This window comes from Cetorhinus maximus, chromosome 24 (assembly GCF_964194155.1).
Source record: "Cetorhinus maximus chromosome 24, sCetMax3.hap1.1, whole genome shotgun sequence".
NCBI classification, from domain to species: Eukaryota; Metazoa; Chordata; class Chondrichthyes; order Lamniformes; family Cetorhinidae; genus Cetorhinus; species Cetorhinus maximus.
Genome location: NC_135902.1, coordinates 34,501,555 through 34,526,376, shown reverse-complemented (window position 1 = coordinate 34,526,376; position 24,822 = coordinate 34,501,555). Strand labels below are relative to the sequence as shown.

The 24,822-nt window shown below is 42.0% G+C and overlaps 1 protein-coding gene across 1 annotated transcript in view; it reads left to right on the top strand.

The window, feature by feature from the left end:
* Nucleotides 1-24,822, top strand: part of ttyh2 (tweety family member 2) — a 144,047-nt gene that overhangs the window by 62,779 nt on the left and 56,446 nt on the right. The window contains exons 5-6 of the mRNA XM_078571005.1: nt 5,238-5,458; nt 17,835-17,930. Of these exons, the coding sequence (XP_078427131.1) occupies nt 5,238-5,458; nt 17,835-17,930 (317 nt within the window). The remainder of the gene's footprint in view (nt 1-5,237; nt 5,459-17,834; nt 17,931-24,822) is intronic.

Genomic DNA, 24,822 nt, shown 5'->3' with positions numbered 1-24,822 from the left:
CTGCTATGCCTGAGTTTATTCCTACAAAATGTGTTGCTGAGTGCGCAGCAGGGGTTTAACGCATGGATAATTGAGGGCAGATTAATACTGCTGGGTTGAGTTAGGTAGAATTCGAACCATAAAATGGTTATAGCACAGGAGGAGGCCAGATGGCCTGTTGTAACTGTGCCAGCTCTCTTAAAGAGCAACTCAGCTAGCATCGCTTTCCCACCCTTTCCCTGTAAGTTTTTTCTCTTCAGGTGCTCATTCAAATCCTTTTGAAAGCCACAATTGAATCTACCTCCACCACAGGCAGATTCTCAGGCAATGTATTCCAGAGCCTTGCCAATCACTGTGTAAAAGAAAAGTTTTCCTCATATTGCGTTGGTTCTTTTGACAGTACCCACTGTCTGTTTTCTGGTTCTTGACCCATTCTGAGGTTCGTCAAGTGCAGTCAAATTCAGTGCAAGCTCTTTCTGACTATTTCTCGCTATCTAGGTATGCGATCATTTCAGATTTAGCGGTAACTAGGGATTCTGATATTTTCCCTAAGATGTTAAACAAATTAGTGTGCAATTACCTAGATTAGCTCGGACTCCGTTTTTAAAAAATGGGCACTGCACTGGCCACTCTCCCATCCTCTGGTACACAGGCACATTTGAAGCAAGGTCTAAACGTGGTCATTCCTCACCTTCCTCTGGAGCTAGGATGTATCCCATCGGACGCTTTGTGTTCCTTTAATCTAACTAATTTATCTACTAAAATAAAGCCTTCTTTCCACAATAGTATTTCTTGTTCCCCAACCTTTCAGGATTCAACTCCACTCCACTATCCTTCCCTTCAGCAAAGACAGATGCAAAATACTTACTTATTCATGTCATTTTTTGATCACAATTAGCAAATTCAGAATCCTCACTTTTCAGGGTCCCCAACTGCCTTTTGACAATGTTTGTTTTATTATTATTGTTCTAAAAGCACTTTTAATTGGTTTCCAATCTCTATTATCCATGGCATCCTAAAAACTATTAGTTTGCTTTTCAATGGAATGTGTATGTACCTTTGTAATCTCTTATTTTTAAAAAAATCTCACTGTTGCTCTATGGTGCTGTGTGCTAATTTCTTCTTCCACCTCATCACAACTCAACTAGTTCACTCTTCATGTTTCTAAAACTGCTTTAATCCAATGTGATCCAGTGTTTGCACTGACTTTTCCTATTTCTAGCTGTATCTCTAAACCTTATATTGTGGCCACCTCTCTTTTGATGCTCATCTGCATTTGGCTCCTATATCTAAACTAGTTCATGACTCATAACCAGACCTAGAAAAACCTCTGCCCTTTTGTAGGCCTGTTAACAGATTGCTTGAGGAATGAAACCTGCGCGGTAAATAGAGAAAAGAAAATGGAATTTTAAACTATTTGCTGCCTTTCCTCTCACAATTGGTAAGTTAAATGTGTGACTTAAGCCCAAAAATTTAACACATTGAAAGACCTGTTAGTGCACCTTTAACTTATCAAAAGGAGTATTTTTTTATTTATATGTCTCCTAAATTGCAACAGTGACTACAATTTTAAAGTATTTCATGGGTTGGAAAACACTTTGAGACATCAGTGGCTCTGAAAAAGCGTTTTATAAATGCAAGACTTTTTTTTACCAATTGGTGCAAAAATTCTGAAATCAAATTCAATTAATAAATCTGGAATTAAAAACTAGTCTCGGTAATAGTGACCATGAAACCATTGCCGATTGTCATAAAAACCCATCTGGTTCACTGATGTCCTTTAGGGAAGGAAATCTGTCATCCTTACCTGGCCTGGCCGACATGTGACTCCAGACCCACAGCAATATGGTTGACTGTTAAATGCGCTCTGAAATAGCCCAGCAAGCCACTCAGTTGTATCAAACTGCTACAAAATCTAAAAGGAATGTCACCAGAAAGACCACCAATATTGACCTAGGTGCCAGAAATGATATTGGCACACCCGGCCCTGTTGGCCCTGCAAAGACCTCCTTACTAACATTTGGGGGCTTGTGCCAAAATTGAGAGAGCTGTCCCACAGACTAGTCAAGCAACAGCTGACACTGTCTGTAAGGTATGATCCTGTGAGTATGACTATGTCCCAGACATCACCATCACCATTGCTGGGTATATCCTGTCCCACCGACAGGATAGTCCTCCCAGAGGTGCTGGCACAGTGATATACAGTTGGGAGAGAGTTGGCCCTTGGAGTCCTCGACATTGACTCTGGACCCCATGAAGTCTCATGGCAACACATCAAACATGGATAAGGAAACCTCCTACTGATTACCACTTATCACCGCCCCCCACCATCCCCCCACTATCAGCTGATGAATCAGTACTCCTCCATATTGAACACAATTGGAAGAAGCATTGAGGGTGGCTAGGGCACAGAATGTACTTTGGGTGGGGGACTTCAATGTCCATCACCAAGAGAGGATCGGTAGCACCACCAGAGACTGAGCTGGCCGAGTCCTAGATGACATAGCTGCTAGACTGGCCTTGTGACAGGTGGTGAGGGAACCAACAAGAGGGAAAAACATACTTGACCTCGTCCTTGCCAACCTTTCTGCCGCAGATGTAAATGTCCATGACAGTATCAACAGGAGTGACCACTTCCTTGTGGAGGTGAAGTCCCACCTTCATATTGAGGATACCCTCCATCGTGTTGTGTGGCACTCATTAAATGGGATTGATTTCAAACAGATCTAACAACTCAACCCATGAGGCACTGTGGACCAATTGCAGCAGCAGAATTGTAACCTCATGGCCCCGCATATCCCCCACTCTACGATTACCATCTAGCTGGGAGATCAATCCTGGTTCAATGAAGAGTGCAAGAGGGCATGCCAGGAGCAGCATCAGGCATACTTAAAAATAAGGTATCAACCTGGTGAAGCTAAAACACAGGTCTACTTGCGTGCCAAACAGCAGAGGCAGCATGCAAAAGACAGAGCTAAGTGACCCCACAACAAATCGGATCTAAGCTCTGCAGCCCTGCCACATCTGGTTGTGAATGGAGGTGGATAATTAAACAACTAACTGCAGGAGGAGGCTCCACAAATATCCCCATCCTCAATGAAGGGGGAACCCAGCATATCAGTGCAAAAGACAAAGCTGAAGCATTTGCACTCATCTTCAGCCAGAAGTATCAAGATGGATGATCCATCTTGGCCTCCTTCTGAGGCCGCTAGCATCACAGATGCAAGTCTTCAGCCAATTTGATACATTTCATGTGATATTAAGAAATGGCTGAAGGCACAGGATGCTGCAGAGGCTCTGGGCCCTGACTACATTCCGGCAATAGGACAAGACTTGTGTTTCAGAAAAAGCTGTGCCCCTAGCCAAGCTGTTCCAGTACAGCCATAACACTGGCATCTACCTGGCAATGTGGAAACTTGTCCTGTGCACAAAATGCAGGACAAATTCCAGCAAGCCAATTACTGCCCCATCAGTCTACTCACGATCATCAGCAAAGTGATGGAAGGTATCATCGACAATGCTATCAAGTGGCACTTACTCAGCAATAACCTGTTCACTGATGCTCAGTTTGGGTTCTGCCAGGGCCACTCAGCTCCTGACCTCATTATTGCCTTGGCCCAAACATGGACAAAATAAACGAACTCCAGAGTTGAGGTGAGAGTGACTGCCCTTGACATCAAGGCAGCATTTGACCCAGTATGGCATTAAGGAGCCCTGGTTGGAGTCATACCTAGCACAAAGGAAGATAATTGTGGTTGTTGGAGGTCAATCATCTCAGTCTCAGGACATCCCTGCAGGAGTTCCTCAGGGTAGTGTCCTAGGCCCAACTATCTTCAACTGCTTCATCAATGACCTTGCCTCCATCATAAGGTCAGAAATAGGGATGTTTGAGATGGTTGTGCAATGTTCACCATTCACAACTCCTCAGATACTGAAGCAGTTTCTGTCCATATGCAGCAAGACCTGGACAACATTCAGGCTTGGGCTGATGTGTAGCGTGAGTGTTACTTGCCACTTAAGTGCTAGGCAATCAGCATCTTCAACAAGAAAGAATCTAACCCCTTGATGTTCAATGGTATTACATCGCTGAATCCCACACTATCAACATTCTGGGGGGGTTACCATTGACCAGAAACTAAACTAGACCAGCCATATAAACACTACGGCTACAAGAGCAGGTCAGAGGCTGGGGATTCTGTGGCAAGTAACTCACCTCCTGACCGCCCAAAGCCTGTCCATCATCTACAAGGCACGGGTCAGGAGTGTGATGGAATACTCTCCACTTGCCTGGATGAGTGCAGCTCCAACAACACTCAAGAAGCTTGACACCATCCAGGACAAAGCAGCCCACTTGATTGGCACCCCATTAACCACCTTCAACATTCACTCTGTCCACCACAAACGACAGTGGCAACAGTGTGTACCATCTACAAGATGCACTCACTAAGGCTCCTCCAACATTACCTTCCAAACCTGCGACCTCTAGCAGCTAGAAGGACATGGGCAGCAGATGCAAGGGAACATCACCACCACCTGCAGGTTCCCCTCCAAGTAACATACCATTCTGACTTGGAACAATATCACTGTTCCTTCACTGTTGCTGGGTCAAAATCCTGGAACTCCCTTCCTAACAGCACTGTGGGTATAGCTACACCACAGGGACTACAGCGGTTCAAGAAGTCAGCTCACCACCACCTTCGCAAGGGTAATTCAGGATGGGCAATAAATGCTGGCCTAGCCCAAGACGCCCACATCCCATGAAAGAATAAATTTTAAAAATTAGCGTCAATGAGCCCAAAGACTTACCTGAAGTTGAAGAAAACTTGTCTTTATAGGTCTGAATCGTGAAATTTTTCAAACAAATTTTAGTTGGGTCTCTTTTGAAAGCCGTTTGAATTTCTGAGGCTAAGTTGTAACTGAATGCACCTCAGCTCTAATTTTAGCCTTCTACACCCAAGTATTGATTTATTTGGCCTTTTTATAAGATTGTTTTACCATGTACCCATATCCAGTGAGACCTGAGGTGGACTGCTTTAATTTTGATTGGGGCTAAGGTCTATCTCCAAGGAGATCCACATCCCATCTGTCAGGCTGGCACCCCAGTGTTAAAGGACATAACCTAATAGTAGTTCCACACTTGGTGAAGAAGCATCCATTGAAGAAGAGAGTTGAAAGTGCAACTGCAGCATTTTATTTCAGTTAAAGAGTTGGGGTAATTAATTTAAAAAATATCTTAACAACTACATTTGTTTTTTCAGGTTTCTAAGACTACAAGTAATATGGAAGTTGATCTGATGCAGCATATTGCAAGGCTCGATGAGATCTTTGCACAAAGAATAGAGTTTATTCAGACACTGAAGTTCATGCAACAGATGGCAGATGCAATTGTTTCACAGCTCTCTGGCCTCCCAACATGGCACAATATAAATTTGAACATGGCAGAAGTAGCTGATAACATCAGCTACTTTGAATATTACAGGTAAGAATCAGCAGGAATATTCATCTTACTGAAATAAACTAACACTATCAAAATTTTTTATGATCCACAATGATTTCTGATTAAATGAAAGTATTAGATACAGAAACTTCATAACACACTTAAATTAATAAAAATGACTTCAGCATTTTGTGTAACGGATGTGTAGTCCATGGCTTTGGAAGAAAATGGGTTCTCCTAGTTTCTTGTCATTTTACAGTATTAACACAATTAATCTTGTTATTAAAACAGGCCGTCAATGATGCAACTTTGTGATCTTTAAATAAATTTCCCATGGATGGTATACCTCCCACAAATGAGACCTTTGAGTTAAATATTTTTGTGGACATGAAGTACAGATACATAGGTTAATCTGGACTAGCAGAATGCTAAATTAATGAGAAAAATGGCTGGAACCTTCGATTGTGGAGTCTTAAATTTGGTGGTGGGCCCGGTATTGGAAGCAATTTCCACTGGGGGAGGGTGCAGGGCAGCTGACCACGCGTGATCTTGCACTGTTCGGCTCATTAAATATGCATCCACGAAGAGCTCACCGATTCTCGCTGCATGGGCAGGCAGGAATTCGCCATCCCTGTTACCTCGTTGGGTCAAAGGTCTGGGCGTCACATTTAAAGGACACCCGGACAGCCTGCGCTATCCCTTCCACCTTTGCCCAGCCACTGCTCCACCCTTCCCTGCTAACCCTTCCTCCCTTCCTTGATCATCCTCCATGCAACTTGCACTGCCACCACCCGGTCTCAAGCATAGTCTGGCATTTATAGATGCTCCCCAATGGGGACAATGCAGCGGCAACTCGCCGTTAATCATGGAAGAAGTCTACCTTGCCAGGTGCACGCCGCTTATGTGCAGTTGTAAAAGTGAACACTCTAATTTCTTGCTGGCGGGGAACATAATTTGGTGGGGGAACTTAATTCTGGCAAGCTGATCTTTTAATAAGCATGCATGACATGCTAATACATGGAAAAGGCCTTCCTGACATAGTTCGTCGGGAAGCTCGACCTAACTTTAACCCGCCTTTAAAATCCCGAGAGCTTAATTGCTAAAGTTCGTCCCGCTGTCAGGAAACTGGTTTTTGGCCTCAAAGCCAAATTAAGTTCCCCTGCCCGCCAAGCTTCCTGCTGCTGGCAGGACTGGAAGATTATGCCCTATATTTCAAATATAGTCTTGCACTCAGTCATTTGAGCAGCATTTGTTCATTAAAGGGTATTAGAAGGGAATTCACCAGTTTGGTATGTATAACTGTTTAGCTGGAAGGGTTGTGATTGAATTCTGAACTAGTTTTGGTGTGTAGGACTGGGTTGTTGCAAAATAATAGTCTGATTTAATTGTTTGCTGGGTCACCTGTGGGTGTCACATGGATTCCTTTTTTTCTTGTTCATGGGAATTTGAGCATCACTGGCAAGGTCAGAATTTATTGCCCTTGAGAAGGTAGTGGTGAGCCACCTTCTTGAATCGCTGCAGTCCATGTGGGTGTAGGTACACCCACAGTGCTGTTAGGGAGGGAATTCCAGGATTTTGACCCAGTGACAAAGAAGGAACGGCGATATAGTTCCAAGTCGGGATGGTGTGCGGCTTGGAGGGGAACTTGCAGCTGGTGGTGTTCCCATGCATCTGCTGCCCTTGTCCTTCTAGATGGTAAAGGTTGCGGTTTTGAAGGTGCTGCCAAAGGAGCCTTGCTGAGTTGCTGCAGTGCATCTTTTAGATGGTACACACTCACTCACATACACACTCACTCACATATGCGTGCGCACACTCTCTCTCTCACACTCTCACTCACACACACCGCACCACCACCACCCCCCCCCACCCACCCCCCAGGTAGCTGGAATTTGTGCATGACTGATATTGAAGCAGTCAATTGAAATTGATTTCAGTGCCACAAACCATAGAAATAGTTTATTAAAATCCCGCTGCTGAAGCATGAGATAACATGTTATTGGACCAAAACAACTGGTTGGTTGACCTCCATGCATTATCTGGCCAATTGTAAGATCATCTGATGCAGACAATCATCTTCAACATCATCTGGTATAGTGAAAACACTTCTGTTACACATCCTATTGCACTACAATATGACATACTAGACAAGGAAAGAAATCCAAAGCTTCATGGTTTATGGCTACGGTCATTGCCAAGCCAAATAGGATGTTTAACTCGCACCTCATCCCAAGCAGAAAAACACAAGAATCACGGAGAGAAATATTTGAAAATCATTGCATTTTCTTAGAAGTTTCTAACTTCTCAATATTAAAATGTAGAGAATATTAGAAACTGAAACGGGATACGTCTTAATTTCTATCACAACAAACCCGATTATTCAGGAAACAAAAACATAATTTCGCTTCATTTCGGGCCATCGGAAACATATACTGATGATCCGTAAATTCCACATAATGCTGAGCAGAACGACTACATCTGCATTTCTGATGAAGATTGGGGAGGGAAAATGGCAAGAAAGGGGTAATCTTTGAATCAAAAACAGGAAGAACACTATGCAGTCATTCAATATCTATGTTATGATAATTTTGCACTTGCCTTTGCTCATTAGTTTGTTTTTTAGACTGTGGCATTGCAGCTAAAAATCTCAAGCTACACTACAAGGAATTGGCTATTTTAAAAATTCTGATTTTCCTCAGCTGGAAATATGTGATTGCAATGATTAAGTAAACACTGAAAAAATGATTCTGGGTATAGTAGAAGTATTTTGATATGAACACATCAGGATTACCAAGAAAAAAGATCCTTCCTAGTGCACAGAAAATACGGAACAATTCACCATTTCATCCAGTCTTCACATCAAATGCTTTTCTTTTCATCACAGACATCATCAGCTCAATTGTTTCCTGCTTTGTCAGATGGTCTGGCCACGGGCTGTTGTAAACCAGCTTCAATTGCTCCATGATCAGTCAGCAAGAAATTAATAGCAATCAGACCTTCAGATTCTGTTATTTTCTTCTCAAAACCTTTGCTTTATTGTGACTACTAGTCCCACTCCCCTGCACCCAAATGGATCATTTCACACCTCTATGGTACACATGAGCATGTGAACAAGGAGCAGGAGTAGGCCATTTGACCCTCGAGCCCTGCTCCAACATTGAATAAGATCATAGCCGATCTGATAGTAACCTTAAATCTGCATCCCGCCTACTTCAGATCACCTATCACCCGTCTTACCAAGAATCTATCCAGCTCTGCCTCAAAAATATTCAAAGACTCTGTTTCCGCCACCTTTTCAGGAAGAGAGTTCCAAAGACTCATTACCCTCTGAGAGGAAAAATTTCACCTCATTTCTGTTTTAAATAGGCGACCCCTTTTTAAACAGTGATCCCTAGGTCTAGATCCTCCCACAAGAGGAAACATCCTCTCCACATCCACCCTGTCAAGACCCCTCAGGATTTTATATGTTTCAGTCAAATTGCCTCTTACTCTTCTAAACTCCAGCAGATACAAGCCTAGCCTGTCCACCCTTTCCTCACAAGTCAACCCACCCATTCCAGGTATTAGCCTGGTAAACCTTCTCTGAACTGCTTCCAACGCATTTACATCCTTCCTTAAATAAGGTGACCAATACTGTACACAGTACTCCAGATGTGGTCTCACCAGTGCTTTGTATAACTGAAGCATAACCTCCTCACTTTTGTATTCAATTTCCCTCGCAATAAATGATAACATTCTATTAGCCTTCCTAATTACTTGCTGTACCTGCATATTAGCCTTTCGTGATTCATGTACTAAGAAACCTAGATCCCTCTGCATCTCAGAGCTCTGCAATCTCTCACCATTTAGATAATATGCTTCTCTTTTATTCTTCCTGCCAAAATGGACAATTTCACATTTTCTCTCATTATACTCCATTTGCCAGATCTTTGCCCACTCACTTAACCTATCTATATCTATTTCTAGCTTCCTTATGTCCTCTTCACAAATTACTTTCCTACCTATCTTTGTGTCATCAGCAAATTTGGCAACCATCCCATCCATTCCTTCATCCAAGTCATTTATATAAATTGTAAACCATTGAGGTCCCAGCACTGATTCCTGTGGCACATTACCCCTTATACCACGAGCTTTTATTTTCCACGATAACCTTTGACATGGCACTTTATCAAATGCCTTCTGGAAATCTAAGTACAGTACATCCACCAGTTCCCCTTTATCCACAGCACATATTACTTAAAGAACTCCAATAAGCTGGTTAAACATGATTTCCTTTCACAAAACCATGTTGACTTTGCCTGATTACTTTGAACTTATCCAAATGCCCTGCCATAGCTTCTATAATAATTGCTTCTAACATTTTCCGAATGACAGATGTTAAGCTAACTGGCCTGTAGTTTCCTGTTTTCTGTCTCCCTCCCTTTTTGAATAACAGTTATATTTGCTATCATCCAATCTAATGGGACATTCCCTGAATCTAGGGAGTTTCGGAAAATTGGAACCAATGCATCAACTATCTCACTAGCCACTTCTTTAAAGGTCCCAGGATGAAGTCCATCAAGACCCTGGGCATTTGTCAGCCCACAGCTCCAACAATTTACTCAGTACCACTTCTCTGGGGATTATAAATTTCCTGAGTTTCTCCCTCCCTTCCATTTCCTAATTTATAGCTGCTTCTAGGATGTTACTTGTATCCTTTATAGTGAAGAATGATTGAAAATATCTGTTCAATTCATCTGCCATTTCTCTGTTTTCCATTGTCAATTCTCCAGACTCACTTTCTATAGGACCAATGCTCACTTTGTTAACTCGTTTCTTTTTAAAATATTTATAGAAACTCTTACTGTTTTTCTATTTCTGGCTAGCTTTCTCTCACCCTCTAATTTATCCCTCCTTAATAATCTTCTGGTCATCCTTTACTGTTCCTTATGTTCTGCCCAATCTTCTGACCTTCCACCCATCTATGCAGAATTATATACTTTTCTTTTAAGTTTGACACTATCTTTAACCTTTTTAGTTAACCATGGATGGTGTGTCTGCCCCTTGGATTTTTTCTTACTTTTGAAATGTACCTATTCTGACATATCCCCTTAAATGTTTGCCGCTGCATCTGTAATGACCTATTCCTTAACCTAACTTGCCAATTCACTTTAGCCAGCTCTACTTTCATGCCCTCATAATTGCCCTAATTTAAGTTTAAAAACACAGTCTCAGACCCAGTCCTCTCTCTCAAACTACATGTAAAATTCAATCATGTTGTGGTTGTTGCTACCCATGGGCACCTTCATCTTGTTGCACAATACCAGGTCTAGTGCGGCCTGCTCTCTGGTTGGCTCCAGAACATGCTGTTATAAGAAACTATCTTGCTGGTATGAGCTAATGCAGCAGTTCGCCTACTGTATAGCAATTGAATGAGGTTGAAAAGCAGCCAAAGAAAAATCTGACTGAACCCTGAATAGGAAGCAAACTCTAATTGTCTCATAATTTACTCACCCTATTGTTCATGTAAATATAAAATAGTCCAATGGGGGAAATAAAGCAGTTGAATGACAGGTACATATTTTTATTTAAATTCTATCTTGGTGTCAGCTCTCTCCTACCCCCAGTTTTTTTTCAGTTTGGCTCTAAGCTGGCTAAAAGGCATTACTTCCACTCAAATAACCCTATGGAGATTTGAACAAAATTATAAGGTCATCTAAAACACAAGTGCTTGTAACTGCTGATGTTAGCTTAGCATGATTCCTTATTTGGATACAACTAGGATACCAATTCGTTGAATTTCTATTCAATCACGTTTAATGACATGAACACACTGTTTGAGAATGTGACGGCATTTAATTGAAGAATGATAGATATTTTTAAACTGAGAAAGTTTGATTTGTATATAATTTGTTGAATGATGGTCCTAATTCCAACATTTCATACCCTTGATAGCAAATCTACCACAGAAACCTTTAACATGCACTAACCTGCATAAAACCTCAGAACAAATTCCACAACCTACCTTCCAACAAAATGAATAGAATATTTTTCAGCTCACAATATGAAATATGCCATAGATTATCTGACATGTCCACTTCTTCCAATAGCCATGGGGGAGGAGAGTACCCACATGACAGGACATAAAAGCCTGGAATTTGGGGTCGGGGGCAAAGCAAGGTTCTTTCTTCGCTGTTGACCTTAAAGAAAGCTGCCCACATGGATCTAGTGATCTCTGAGGTGTGGATTTCCCCTTTCCCAATGGCAGTTTAAATGTGGCACTGAGTCGAGGCCATGTCTTGGCGTGCAGCAGCAGTGATGTAAGCAGACAATCATTGAAGTATTCGCACACAGTAAACCAGGAAGTTCAAAGCACTTAAAATTTTTATATAGTGAAATAAATGATTGAATTAAGGCAAAAGCTAAAATAATCAAAGATAAACAAACATTTAAGACAAATACCAAATTAGTTTTTCAGACTGAGCAAAGGCATTTAGTGGTAATTGTGAACTTAGTATGCTGTTAAAAACCCAACTACAGCTCATTCAACAAGGTACTCCTTTTTCAATGGTTTTCATAGAGACCAACAGTGTAAGAATGGAACTTCTTGTCAATTCAACTGATTTCCATTGTTGGCAGTCTGGGGATGCCTCAACAATGCAAAAAAAAAGCCAGTGCACCCTCTGATGAAGCATAGAATCACTGACAGTAACTTGTCCACATTATTCTGCTGACGGTTTTCCCATTATTATTGCCATAAAATCAGTGCCATTGGCCTGCCTCCCCTCCTCAGCTTGCTACCTTTATTCAAAATTATTGGAAAGGTGGACAAAGAAGCAGGATGGGCAAACATGATTAAATTGATTTCTCTTGCATGGATGGCAAACACTAGCAATGCTTTTTGGGCTGAATGGCCTACTTGCGTGTTGTACCTTATGTAATTTGGAGAGAGATCAATACCTCAACTCAAGAGAATCTAATGCACGTCTACACCCCCCACATAATGTTTCAGAATAAGCACTTGCTACAATTGGATTCAGGGTTGGACAAAGTGGCATTACCAAAACTGGCAGATTGCTTTCTAAAACTATAATCATGACCATCAGTTAGCTAACAAGTTCCACAAACCCCAAACTGGCTACCCGATACATCCAGAATCTCCACTATATTCCATCCATTCCAAATATCTTACTCTTAGTGTGATACTCTGGATTCCAGCATATCTCCTCTCTCCTCCATATCCACCTCCATGATAACGAACAACACTGAAGATTTGCTTCATTACCCTTTCACCCACACACAGCCAAGAATAGACTGGGGGAAAAATAATTGCAGATTAACTGCCTTACCTACATAACACAACCTCAAATTCTTATGCCACTCAGAGTCAGTAAGATAGCACACCACTGTGCGCGTTGAAGGCTATGGTCAAAAGGTGACAATTCAATGTCTTCAAATGTTCCCACTTCCAATGTTCTGAATAGAACGCTGAGAGGTAACAAAAGATCTAAGGGGATGATTTTTATATTCCACCAAAGTGTAAAATGAATATTGTTGATCGGCAGCTCATGAAATGCCTTTCCCATTCCACCACCCCGTGCCACCCCTTCCCCCCAACCCTCAAGGTCTCACTATCCACTCAGGCTTCAACAACTACTTATTAAGTATTTTCTTAATACCCACAGGACAGAAACTCACATATGAAGGATGTTAAAACCTGACCATGCCCTCCCACTCTTGTCAAAATACCTGGGGAACTAATGGTAATCCAACCATATGGTGGGGAGGTGGTGGCATTGTGGCAATGTCACTGGACAAGTAATCCAGAGGCCCAGGCTAATGCTATGGGGACACTGGTTCAAATCCCATCACGGCATTGAATTTAAATTCAATTAATAAATTTGGAATTAAAAAGCTAGTCTCAGTAATGATGACCATTAAACCATTGTTGATTGTCATAAAAACCATCTGGTTCACTAATGTCCTTTATGGAATGAAATCTGCCGTCTTTACCTGGTCTGGTCTACATGTGACTCCGGAACCACAGCAATGTGGTTGACTCTTAAGTGGCCTCTGAAATGGCCTATTAAGCCACTCAGTTGTATCAAAGCACTACAAAGTCTAAAAGGAATGTAACTGGACAGACCACCTGGCATCGACCTAGGCACCGGAAACTACAATGGCAAAGCCAGCCCTGTCAACCCCGTAAAGTCCTCCTTACTAACACCTGGGGGCTTGTGCCAAAATTGGGAGAGCTGTCCCCCAGCTTGACATAGTCACACTCATGGAATCATACCTTATAGACAATGTCCCAGATACCACCATCACCATCCCTGTGTATGTCCTGTCCCACCAGCAGGTCAGATCCACCAGAGGTATGCAGTCAGGAGGGAGTTGCCTTGGGAGTCCTCAACATTGACTTCGGACCCCATGAAGTTTCATGGCATCAGGTCAAACACAGGCAAAGAAACCTACTTCTGATTACCACCTACCATGCACCCACCCCCCTCAGCTGATGAATCAGTACTCCTCCATGTTGAACACCAAATGGAAGAAGCACTGAGGGTGACAAGGGCGCAGAATGTACTCTGGGTTGGGGACTTCAATGTCCATCACCAAGAGTGGCTCAGTAGCACCACTACTGACTGAACTGGCTGAGTTGTAAAGAATATGGCTGCTAAACTGTGCATGCAGCAAGTTGTGGGAGAACCAACAAGAGGGAAAAACATACTTGACCTCATCCTGACCAATCTATCACTTGCAGATGTGTCTGTCCATGACCCTATTGGAAGGAGCAACCACTTTACAGTCCTTCTGGAGATGAAGTCCCACCTTCACATTGAGGGTACCCTTCATCACGTTGTGTGGCACTACCACTGTGCTAAATGGGATTGATTTTCAACAGATCTAGTAACTCAAAACTGGGCATCCATGAGGTGCTGTGGGCCAACAGCAGCAGCAGAATTGTATGCAACCACAATCTGTGACCTCATAACCTGACATATCTCTCACTCTACCATTACCATCAAGCTGGGGGATCAACCCTGGTTTAATGAAGAGTGCAGGAGGGCATGCAGGAGCAGCACCAGGAATACCTAAAAATGAGGTGTCAACCTGGTGAAATCACAACATAAAACTACTTGCTCCTTCCACTGTTTGACATGCATGTGATAGACAGAGCTAAATGATCCCACAGCCAATGGATTGGATCTGAGCTCTGCAGTTCTGCCACATCCGTCGTGAATGGTAGTGGACAATTAAACACTTAACTGCAGGAGGAGGTACCGAAAATATCCCGTCCTTAATGGGATAACATCAGTGCAAAAGACAAGGCTGAAGCATTTGCAACCATCTTCAACCAGAAGTACAGGGTGGATGATCCATCTTGGCATCCTTCTGAGGTTCCCAGCACCACAGACTTGTGCTCCAGAGCTTGCCGTGCCCCTAGCCAAGCTGTTCCAGTACAGTTACAACACTGAGATCTACCCGGCAATGTGGAAAATTGCCCAAGTATTTCCCGTCCACAAAAAGCAGGATAAATCCAACCAAGTCAATTATTACCTCATCAGCCTACTGTGGATTATCAGCAAATTGATGGAAGGTGTCGTTGACAGTGCTATGAGGCGGAACTTACTCAGAAATAACCTGCTCACTGATGCTCAGTTTGGGTTCCACCAGGACCACTCAGCTCCTGACCTCATTACAGCCTTACAAACATGGACAAAAGAAATGAACTCCAGAGGTGAGATATGAGTGACTGCCTTTGACATCAAGGCAGCATTTAACTGAGTGTGGCATCAAGAAGCCCGAGCAAAACTGAAATCAATGAGAATTAGGGGAAATGTCTCCACTGGGTGGAGTCATCCTTAGCACAAAGGAAGATGGTTGTGGTTGTTGGAGGTCAATCATCTCAGTCCCAGGACATTGCTATAGGAGCTCCTCAGGGTTGTGTCCTAGGCCCAACCATTTTCAGCTGCTTCCTCAATGACCTTCCCTCCAACATAAGGTTAGAAGGGAGATGTTTTCTGATGATTGTATAGTGTTCAGCACCATCCATGACTCCTCAAATACTGAAGCAGTCCGTGCCCATATGCGGCAAGACCTGGACAATATTCAGGCTTGGGCTGATGAGTGGCAAGTAACATTTGTGCTACACAAGTCCCAGACAATGGTGATCTCCAACAATGGCTGGTCCAGTTCAGTTTCTGTTCCGTTCAATGGTAACCCCCAGGATGTGGATAGTGACATTCAATGGCCTTGGCTGGTTTTTAAAAATGTTGATAGTGGGTATTCAGCGATGGTAACGCCATTGAATATCACTATCAATGTCCCGAGGGTTACCATTGACCAGAAACTGAAATGGACCAGCCATATCAATACTGTGGGACCAGCCATATCAATACAGTGGCTACAAGAGGCTGGGAATTTTGCAGAGAGTAACTCGCCTCCTGACTCCCCAAAACCTGTCCACCACTTACAAAGCACAAGTCAGGTGTGTGATGAAATACTGTTTACTTTCCTGGAGAGTGCAGCTCCAACAATGCTCAACAAGCATGACATTGTCCAGGACATAGCAGCCCGCTTGATTGGCACCCTTTCACAAACATTCACTCCCTCCACTATTGACGCACAGTGGCAGCAGTGTTTACCATCTATACAATGCATTGCAACAACTCAGCAAGCCTCCTTTGACAGCACCTTCCAAACCCATTACCTCTACCACCTAGAAGGAAATGGGCAGCAGATGTAAGGAAACACCACCACCTGTAAGTTTCCCTGCAAGCCACACACCATCTTGACTTGGGACTATGTCACTGTTCCTTCACTGTTGCTGGGTCAAAACCCTGGAACTAACTCGCTAACTGTGAGTGTACCTACACCACATGGACTGCAGTGGTTCAAGAAGGCAGCTTACCACCACCTTCTCAAGGGAAATTTATGGATAGCCAATAAATGTTGGCCTAGCCAACGGTGCCCACATCCCATGAACAAATATAACAGAAAAGTTTAAACTGAATTCAACTTCTCAAACAGCCATGGTGGGATTTGAACTTACATTCTCTGGACTAAGCAACTGTGTCATGTTCTATCTCCAGGGCTTTGTCTGTGGTGTTGGAATCCATGCTAGTTATTTCCTATTGACAAATTTCTCTGTCCAGGCCTTGGTATCTTCCTTGAATGTGGAAAGTTACTACAAATGACTATGATACAATTGCAACTGAGATTCAGTGAAGGGGATGTAAGAGTTTGTGGTACCGCTTCAGTATTTTGGGTTGGAGAAAATGGTGGTGCTACAACTCTTGTATAGCATTGTTTGTGAGGTGACGTGGTCATGGGGCACGATCCTTTTCATCTCCAAAATTGCAGGTTGCCCTGCTGGTGCTAAATTCTAGCTGGGATTTAGTAACCAGTTCAGATCCACTGAAAACTTATTTGAATCAGTCTGAATGCCTTTTGTTTATGATCGATTAGACGAACAGACGGTGTGGAATAGTCTGGTTAAGACAGGTGCGGGGGATATTGTCAAGTTAGTAAGAATCAATCCATGAGACAGGATAATAATTAAAAGTAGTTGAGATCTGATTCTTCTGTTGAAATGTTCAAGGGTTTCATTATTTTCGCTAAGAATCTTAATGAAATATCCCCAGTAGACTGGGTCTGAAGGTGTGCAGTCATGCAGTCCATGTTTTTTATCAATGTAATAAATACTACTGTGGTGTCAACTTGGCTCTGTGGGTAGCACTTAGCCCTCTGCAAAAGTTTGTGGTTCAGACCTGCTAGGACTTCACATAATTGAGGTTACCACTTTAACAGTGTACTGAAGGAGTGCTGTATTATTGGAGTATATTGCTTTTTGGATTAGACATTAGACCCCATCTGTATGTTCAGGTTGCCAGAATAATTCCTATGGCAAAGAGTTCTTCCAGTGTCCTTCAACACCTAAACAAATTAACTGGCGAAGCTTGAACAGTATCTAAAAAAAACATTTAACCAGGCCCTCAATAATTTCTGGGAGGTCTTGTGGCACAGTAGGAAGTGACCTGCCTCTGAGCCAGAAGCTTTGGGTTTGAGTCCCACCCTAGGACTTGATGGCCAAGGAAGGTACATTCATAACCTGGCCAAACGGGTTGATTATCAACCTGCAAATCCTCCCAACACACTCCAATGGCAGGAAGCAAGAGTGGGAGAGATTCCTGGTCAACCATGTGATGGAAAGAAAATTGGAGTCTCTATCATCACTATCGATCACTCCAGACTGCAATATGCATGTAAAAGTACATGTTGCCATAGCAACTGGGATCCCTTAAGTGATCCGTAACATGCCACCACCACTGATAATTTCTAGAACTTTAAAAGACTGTTGCTGTCTCATATTTTAAGGTGATACATTTAAAGCATTTTACCTTTGTATTTAACTTTCTCACTGTAACTATCATTCCAGATGGCTAACCTATCTTCTGCTCCTTGTTATTGACTTGGTTATTTGTCTGGTGGCATTCCTAGGCCTGGCCAAACGATCCAGGTGGCTTCTCATGATGTGAGTATCGTATTAATTGTTATAGAATGCGTAATCTATTGTAAAGCAATGTATACAAAGGAACATAAAGGAAACTTTTAGTGAAAGTTCACTTTTATATAAAAAAAGCCCTTTCAGCTTTGAAGCAGGCTTATACTGATGCTTTCTTGTCAGTGTCTCCACTTGAAAGACAGAAAAGGTACAGCTTCCCTTTTCACCCACTTGCACTTTTAGTCAGTTTTACTAGGTTCCTGTAGGATGGTGGTGGTGAACTCTTGATCTTGACAGGGTTGATGATGAAAGGATGTTTTCCCTTGCAACACAGTCCAATGGCCGGCGGTTCCTCTCTTCCCCAGAGAGCGGTGGAGGCAGGGTCAATGAATATTTTTAAAGCAGAGGTAGGTAGATTCTTGACTAACAAAGGAGTCAAAGGGGTTAGGTGGAATATGGAGTTGAGGCCACAATCAGATCAGCCATGACCTTATTGAATAGTGGAGCAGGCTCGGGGGGTGGTTGAATGGCCTACTGCTGCTCCTAATTCGTATGTTTGTGTGTTCAATTGGGAACAGTCAAGAAAGATATGTGGGTTTGGGGGGGTGGTGTGGGCTTTGCTGAAATACTTTACATGGTACACCTTCAAAGAACAGTGCTCAGCATCACCCTCACAAAGTGTTGGGTTTGAGTTCTGGACCCTGCTGAATTAACCAATTTTATTGGGACAGCGGGGCACTATAATTGACCAGTCAAATGCCAGTTTCTTGGGTGTTTAACCCTATACTACTTTTCACCAGGTTTATCAAATTACTCTATCATCAATGAGAACTAAGTTAAGAAGTTTTATTTAGGAAAGTGTGAAGAATGAGGAAACCTCTTAAATTGCTGGGATGGGGCTGAAGGGACCTAAACTTCTTTTTAAGCTACCTTGAAAAATAATTTTTAAATGAAATCTATTATGCAAGGTGAAAAGTGTATTAAGTAATTTGTGTTGAAATTTCTTTCTCTAATTAACCCATGGCTATGACATAAATATAGTAAGTTTTTGCACGATAATCTCATGCTTGTTGCCCTGTGAGATGAAAGGAGAAATATTGCAGAAATACTAGAAACTGATGTGAAAATTAATTGGAGTAAATGATGGGGAGCACATGTCCAGTATATCCTTCCAAGCAGTGAGGTTACATATTAGAAACACCATTTCTGTCCCTGTTACCAGCTGCACCAGTTATTAACTTTAGTGTTGTATATAGGGCAAAAATATTTTTAGGTGCCTTTCATTTTTAGTATTGACAGGTGGTTTTTCTTGGAAACAGTATGACGTGTGTTTTCCTGTAAATGTAACCTCCTCTAAACAGCCTTATGCTGTTGCTATGCCATGCATATTGGAACTTGCTTTTACATGGGGTGTTGTCCCTAGCCAGAATCAACTTAATAATAACAAGAAGACGATGCTTGCTGGAAACCTGAAATGAAAGCAGAAAATGGTGGAACTATAAATAGGGAAAACTAAAAAGGCAAAAAAAACCACAGGTTGTCATGTTTTGAGTATGTCCTCTTACTTAGAGTCAGTTTAATTTGCTTGGCGATCGCACTGGAGAAAAAAAGCTGATCTTATCTTTTTACCTTCATTGAAAAGGACAGTGATAATTGTAGCACAGATTACACAATCCTCTGCCAGACAAAACTTTTCAGAGCTTTGTTCACACTGGTGTAGCTTTGGTTTCCATCGTTGAGACTTGTGTCAGTTGGTGAATTGGTTCTCTCTTCTGTAGCACCCACCCTGTAAGGAAACTGAAATATTTGGTTACAAATTTCCTGGCATTTGGCAAATTCAGAAATAAAGTTTTAATGCATTCACAGGAGTGGCTTAGAAAAGCAGGGTCTCCTCATTACTAAGCACAAGGGCTGTTGTTTCCACTCGGTAGTACCTATCGATTTTCTGTCCTGACCTCTGACCAATTACAGCTGCTATCAAGTCTAATTGTTAGTGTATTGTTAATAATCGATATAACAGGAAAGCTTTGGTGTATGCTGCAGTATATGATCATGATCACTTTGAAGAATTTAAACTTTTACAATCTGGTTTATATTTGTAATATCTCATTTGAAGATAGTGGAGATGCAAGAAGTTTGCTAAAATTATGAGCTGTTCTGAAGCTACTTATGTTGTGATTGTTTTCTTGGGATCAAACTGTACTCCCCTGCAGTTTGTTTGCCCGATCGATAGACTTATGCATTATATCGGCTTCCAGGTTACACATCTTGGCCTCCTGAAATGAAGAGAATAGTGTACAATCATTCAAATGCACCAATTAGCTTTGACTAAACTATGTCGGGTATTGTGCAGAGTGAAATTTCTCCCCTTTCTGCTCAGCCCCTTGCCCTCTTCTTGTGTCTCGTTTTGGCTTCCCAGATCGAGAAGTTCCAAGTGTTGAAACAAGTTAAATGCAGTTGTTACAAATCATCCTTTACTGTAATATAATGATTCATAGAGTCGTAGACAATTATGGCACGGAAGGGGGCCATTCAGCCCATTAAGCCCATGCCAGCAGTCTGTAGAACAATCCAGTCTGTCCCATTCCTCCGCTCTATCCCTTCAGGACCTTCTGGAATTTTAAATCCTCTTCGTTTTTGATTTTTTTTCCAAAGTATAGTTTGTCATTAACATTTATCAATTTCAAAACAGCATAAAAATCCAAATTGACTAAATTGTTTTTTGGGTAAAAGTGATGGGCAATACTGTTAAGTCACAATTTATTGTAAAATATTATTTAAATTAAGAATCAAAGAAATTATTACAGACGAGAGGGGGATTAATTTAAACAGTCCTGATTTCTCCTCTCACCACTTGTTCATAAACAGAAAGATGTTTTGATTTGTTTCCCCGTTTATAAGGGGTGGCGTGTTTCCCCGCACTTTGGTTTTGATGTGATGCAATTTCTATTAATAACCCCACAGCAAACTCTTCACAGGATGAACTCAGAGGATTACTCTATTTGCACACACTCAAACATGGGAGAAGGGTAACAACATTGCTTCCTGTTCATTCATACAATTAAAGAGAGGGATAGCAAAAGAAAGATTTAAAAGATTTACAGGGCAAAGACTATAAAGAAAAGAATTATTGTTTCATGTGGGTCCAGAATCAAAGTCCAATGGTGTGTTCCTTCACAGAGGTCAGCAGGCTAAACTGATGCTGGACAATTCACTTTTCCAGTAGATTTGACTTCCATCATGGGTACGCACGTGGGGATGAATCAGTCTTGCAGAAGTTCCAGTAGAAACAGTGGAGATGGGGCCAGACATTCAAACCTTGTCAGAGCCCCTTTTCTGTGCTGCTGCTTGGTAGATGGGAAAAGGCAGACTGAGCTTTGCAGCTCCACAAGGCAATATTACAGGCTTCACCAGCTGGGGGGGGGGTGGGGGCATGTCACATATATCACGTGACTTCCATCTCTCCATTTTGGCTTTGACAAAGGGTGTGTATCCCTTTGTATTCCTGAAATTGCTAATGTTCCAACTGTTAAGTCTAAATGGGAGGTTGCAGGGTCCTTTGCCCTAGCAGATGAATTGGCTCCGGTTGGCCAGGCCTGGCTTATGAAGTGTAGATGGCCTTTGTATGATTCTCTTTGAATTTGATCTCTGCAGCCCACAGGGGTCGTTAGCATCTCTTCAGAGATAATGAGGCACAAGTTTCTGCTATACTGCCACTTAGCTCTTATTGTTTGCGGGTCACAGCCAAGTATCGTCTCAGCCATTTTAAAGGGTCATTGTCCAGTTTTAAAATTTTAGAAATTAGCCATGAACATACTTTTTAATGTAAAAATATAGAGCGTGAGGTCCTAGCCCCATTTCAAAATCAACATTACACATATTTAATAATTCGCTTAAAAAAAAGTTGTAGACTGGAGGATAGTTAACGTAATTCCTTTAATTAAGAAGAGAGACAGGATATGTTCAGGGAATTATAGACCAGTCAGCTTCACATAAGTGGTAGGAAAAATAATGGAATCCTTACTAAAGGAGGGATTAGAAAAACATCTAGAAAATAAAAATGTAGTGATGAATAGGTAGCATGGATTTCAAAAGGGAAAATCTTGCTTGACCAACAATATTGAATTTTTTGAGCAAGTAACAGAGAGAGAGTAGACAATGGTAGTACAGTAGATGTACTTTATTTGGATTTTCAAAGGGCCTTTGATATTGTGACCCATATTAGACTAATGAATAAGGTCAGAGAATGTGGAGGAGTCAGGGGACAAGTGGCAGAATGGATTGCTGGCTGGCTTCAAGACGGAAAACAGAAAGTGAGATTAAAGAATAGTTATTCAGAGTGGCAGAAGGTGGGAAGTGGTGTTCCACAAGGATCAGTGCTGAGACTATTGTAGTTTATAATTTTTATTAGCAATTTTAGCTTTGGAATCAAAAACACAATTCCTAAATTTGTAGATGACACCAAATTGTCGGGTGTGGGGGCTATAGCTGATTTTGGGAAGGATTACAACAAATTACAGGAGACTATTAATAATCTTTCAGAATGGTCAAATAATTGGCAAATGTAGTTCAACACATAAATGTGAGATAATACACTTTGGTAGGAAAAATCCGGACGTCATTTATTACTTGGAAGGTGCAGGTCTAGGTAGGGTAGAGGAACAAGGCGATCTCAGAGTACAAGCACACCCATCATAGAAAGCTGCACCACAGGTTAGCAAGGCCATAAAAAAAAACACTAGGCTTTATTTCGAGAGGGGTAGAATTAGAAAGTAGGAAGGTTATGCTGAGCTTGTATCAAAACTTGGTTCGACCACAGAGTACTGGGTGCAGCTCTGTACAGCATGCAGTCCTGCTCACCATATGATAAAAAAGGATTTAGAAACACTGGAGAAAATGCAGAGATTTACAGTGATCATACTAGAATTGTGTGGGTATACATATCAGCAATGGATTGACAGGTGGGGCCTCTCCCTTGAAGAAAGAAGGCTGAGGGGCGAGCTATTAAAGATCTTTAAAATTAGGACAGGTTTTGATAGAGAGAATGCAATGAGAATATTTCCTTTTGTGGGGAAGAGCATAATAACTAGAGGCCAAGTCATCAAGAAAATCCATTAGGGGATTCAGAAGAAACCCCTGTAATGGTAACGGCCCCCACCGTGGACTGCAGAGACCAAGTTCAAAGGGAACTATACAAAGGCATCTGCATTTCAGAACCCAGGCTGGCCAACCGGAGTCTACTAGTCTGTTAGGACAAATAGCCCTGCAACCTTATTCAATTCTTAACGGCTGGGATGTTCAACAACCTTGGGGACCCAGGTGAGGAATACATGTCCTTGCTGTACTGCACACTCAGTCCGCTATTTTTCCATCTACCAAGCAGTGGCACAAAAAAGGGGCTCTGTCCAGGTTTGAATGCCTGCCCCCCCCCCCCATCTACACTGTTTCTACTAAAACTCCTGTACCATCACCTACAAGATTGACTCATCCTTGCACATCTATCTCTTCATGGAAGTCAACTCTACTGGAAAAGTGAATTATCCTGCATCAGTTCAGCCGGCTGACCTCTGTGAAGGAATACACCATTGGATTTTAATTCTGGACTCCAGTGAAACAATAATTCTTTTCTCTGTGGTCTTTGCCCCGTGGTCTATCCCTCCTTTACTGTATGAGTGAAAAGGCGGCCACGTTGCTACCCTCCTCCTCCTGCACTTGAATGTGTGCAAATAAACTAACCTCCTGAATTCATCCTATCACAAGTTTGCTGTGGGGTTATTAATATAAACTGCATCACACCGAAACCGAGGGGTTGGGAAATACGCCACTGCTTGTAAAGGGGGAAGCAAATCAAAAACACCTTTCTATTTACGGACAGTGGTGAGAGGAGAAATCTGGGCGGTTTAAATTAACCCCCCTCCTGTCCATAACACCCCTTTACCCAAAGAGTGGTGAGAATGTGAAATTAATTATAAATTATAGCTGCTGCAAAACAGCTTGCGTTAAAATAGTATTCCATTACTGTCCATACAAAACGCAGACATAGTATGAGTGCAGTCTTGCGTGAAGAGGTTCAGCTGGCTAATGTAGTTTCACCATTTTCACTTGAGAAGCAGCACTTGATCATGACAGCAGACTAATGCTTTTCAACACATTATATAACATTATTTGTGTAAAGCTTTCAGATTCTAAGTATATTACTTATTCATCATTTAGAAGAAAATGCAATTTATTGGAAAGCATGATTTTTAGCATCCTATTTCCATCTGTGTCATTGAACCTTAAAGCATTTTGCAGCCTTCAGGGCAAGTGAAGAACTCAGTTTTAGACCTTTTTATTGCTTGTGACAGACCACTAAAGATTCTTTCACTTTACTATAATGCAGCTAATGGCAAATGCAGTTCTCTCCCCACCTGGGCTTGGAGATAGAAAGAGACTGACCTCCTCTTGATCCCTTGTGAACTGTCAATAGACCCACTCCCCACTTCTGGTCTTCTAAATGCTTGGAGTTGGTTAATAAAATCTTGTGGCCTGATAGTAGTAACGCCATATTGTTACTAGCGTGAAATGAATGCTAAGATGAAAACAGGGATCTGTGAGCGTGCACAGAAAGTGCATCTCCATGGTGCCAAACAGTGTATTTGAAGCTTGATGAAAAAATAAATGGAAGAAGAGAGTGCCACCAGGAGGTTGGTATCCTGCTGCTTTCCAAGCTGGAGTTTATTACAGCTGAGGGTAAAAGCTCCTTAAGTGCATGACAAACAGGCCAGCTGGATTTGTGAGCTTAGTGGTATAGTGAGGTGGGCATTGGGACTAAGCCTCCGTGCCCTGCTGCTGTGGTTATGTGCCTTGGAACACAATTTTACTGGCCAACGCTATACAAATATTTCAACAATAGAGTTCTTCTTTTGTGCATAAGTGAGGT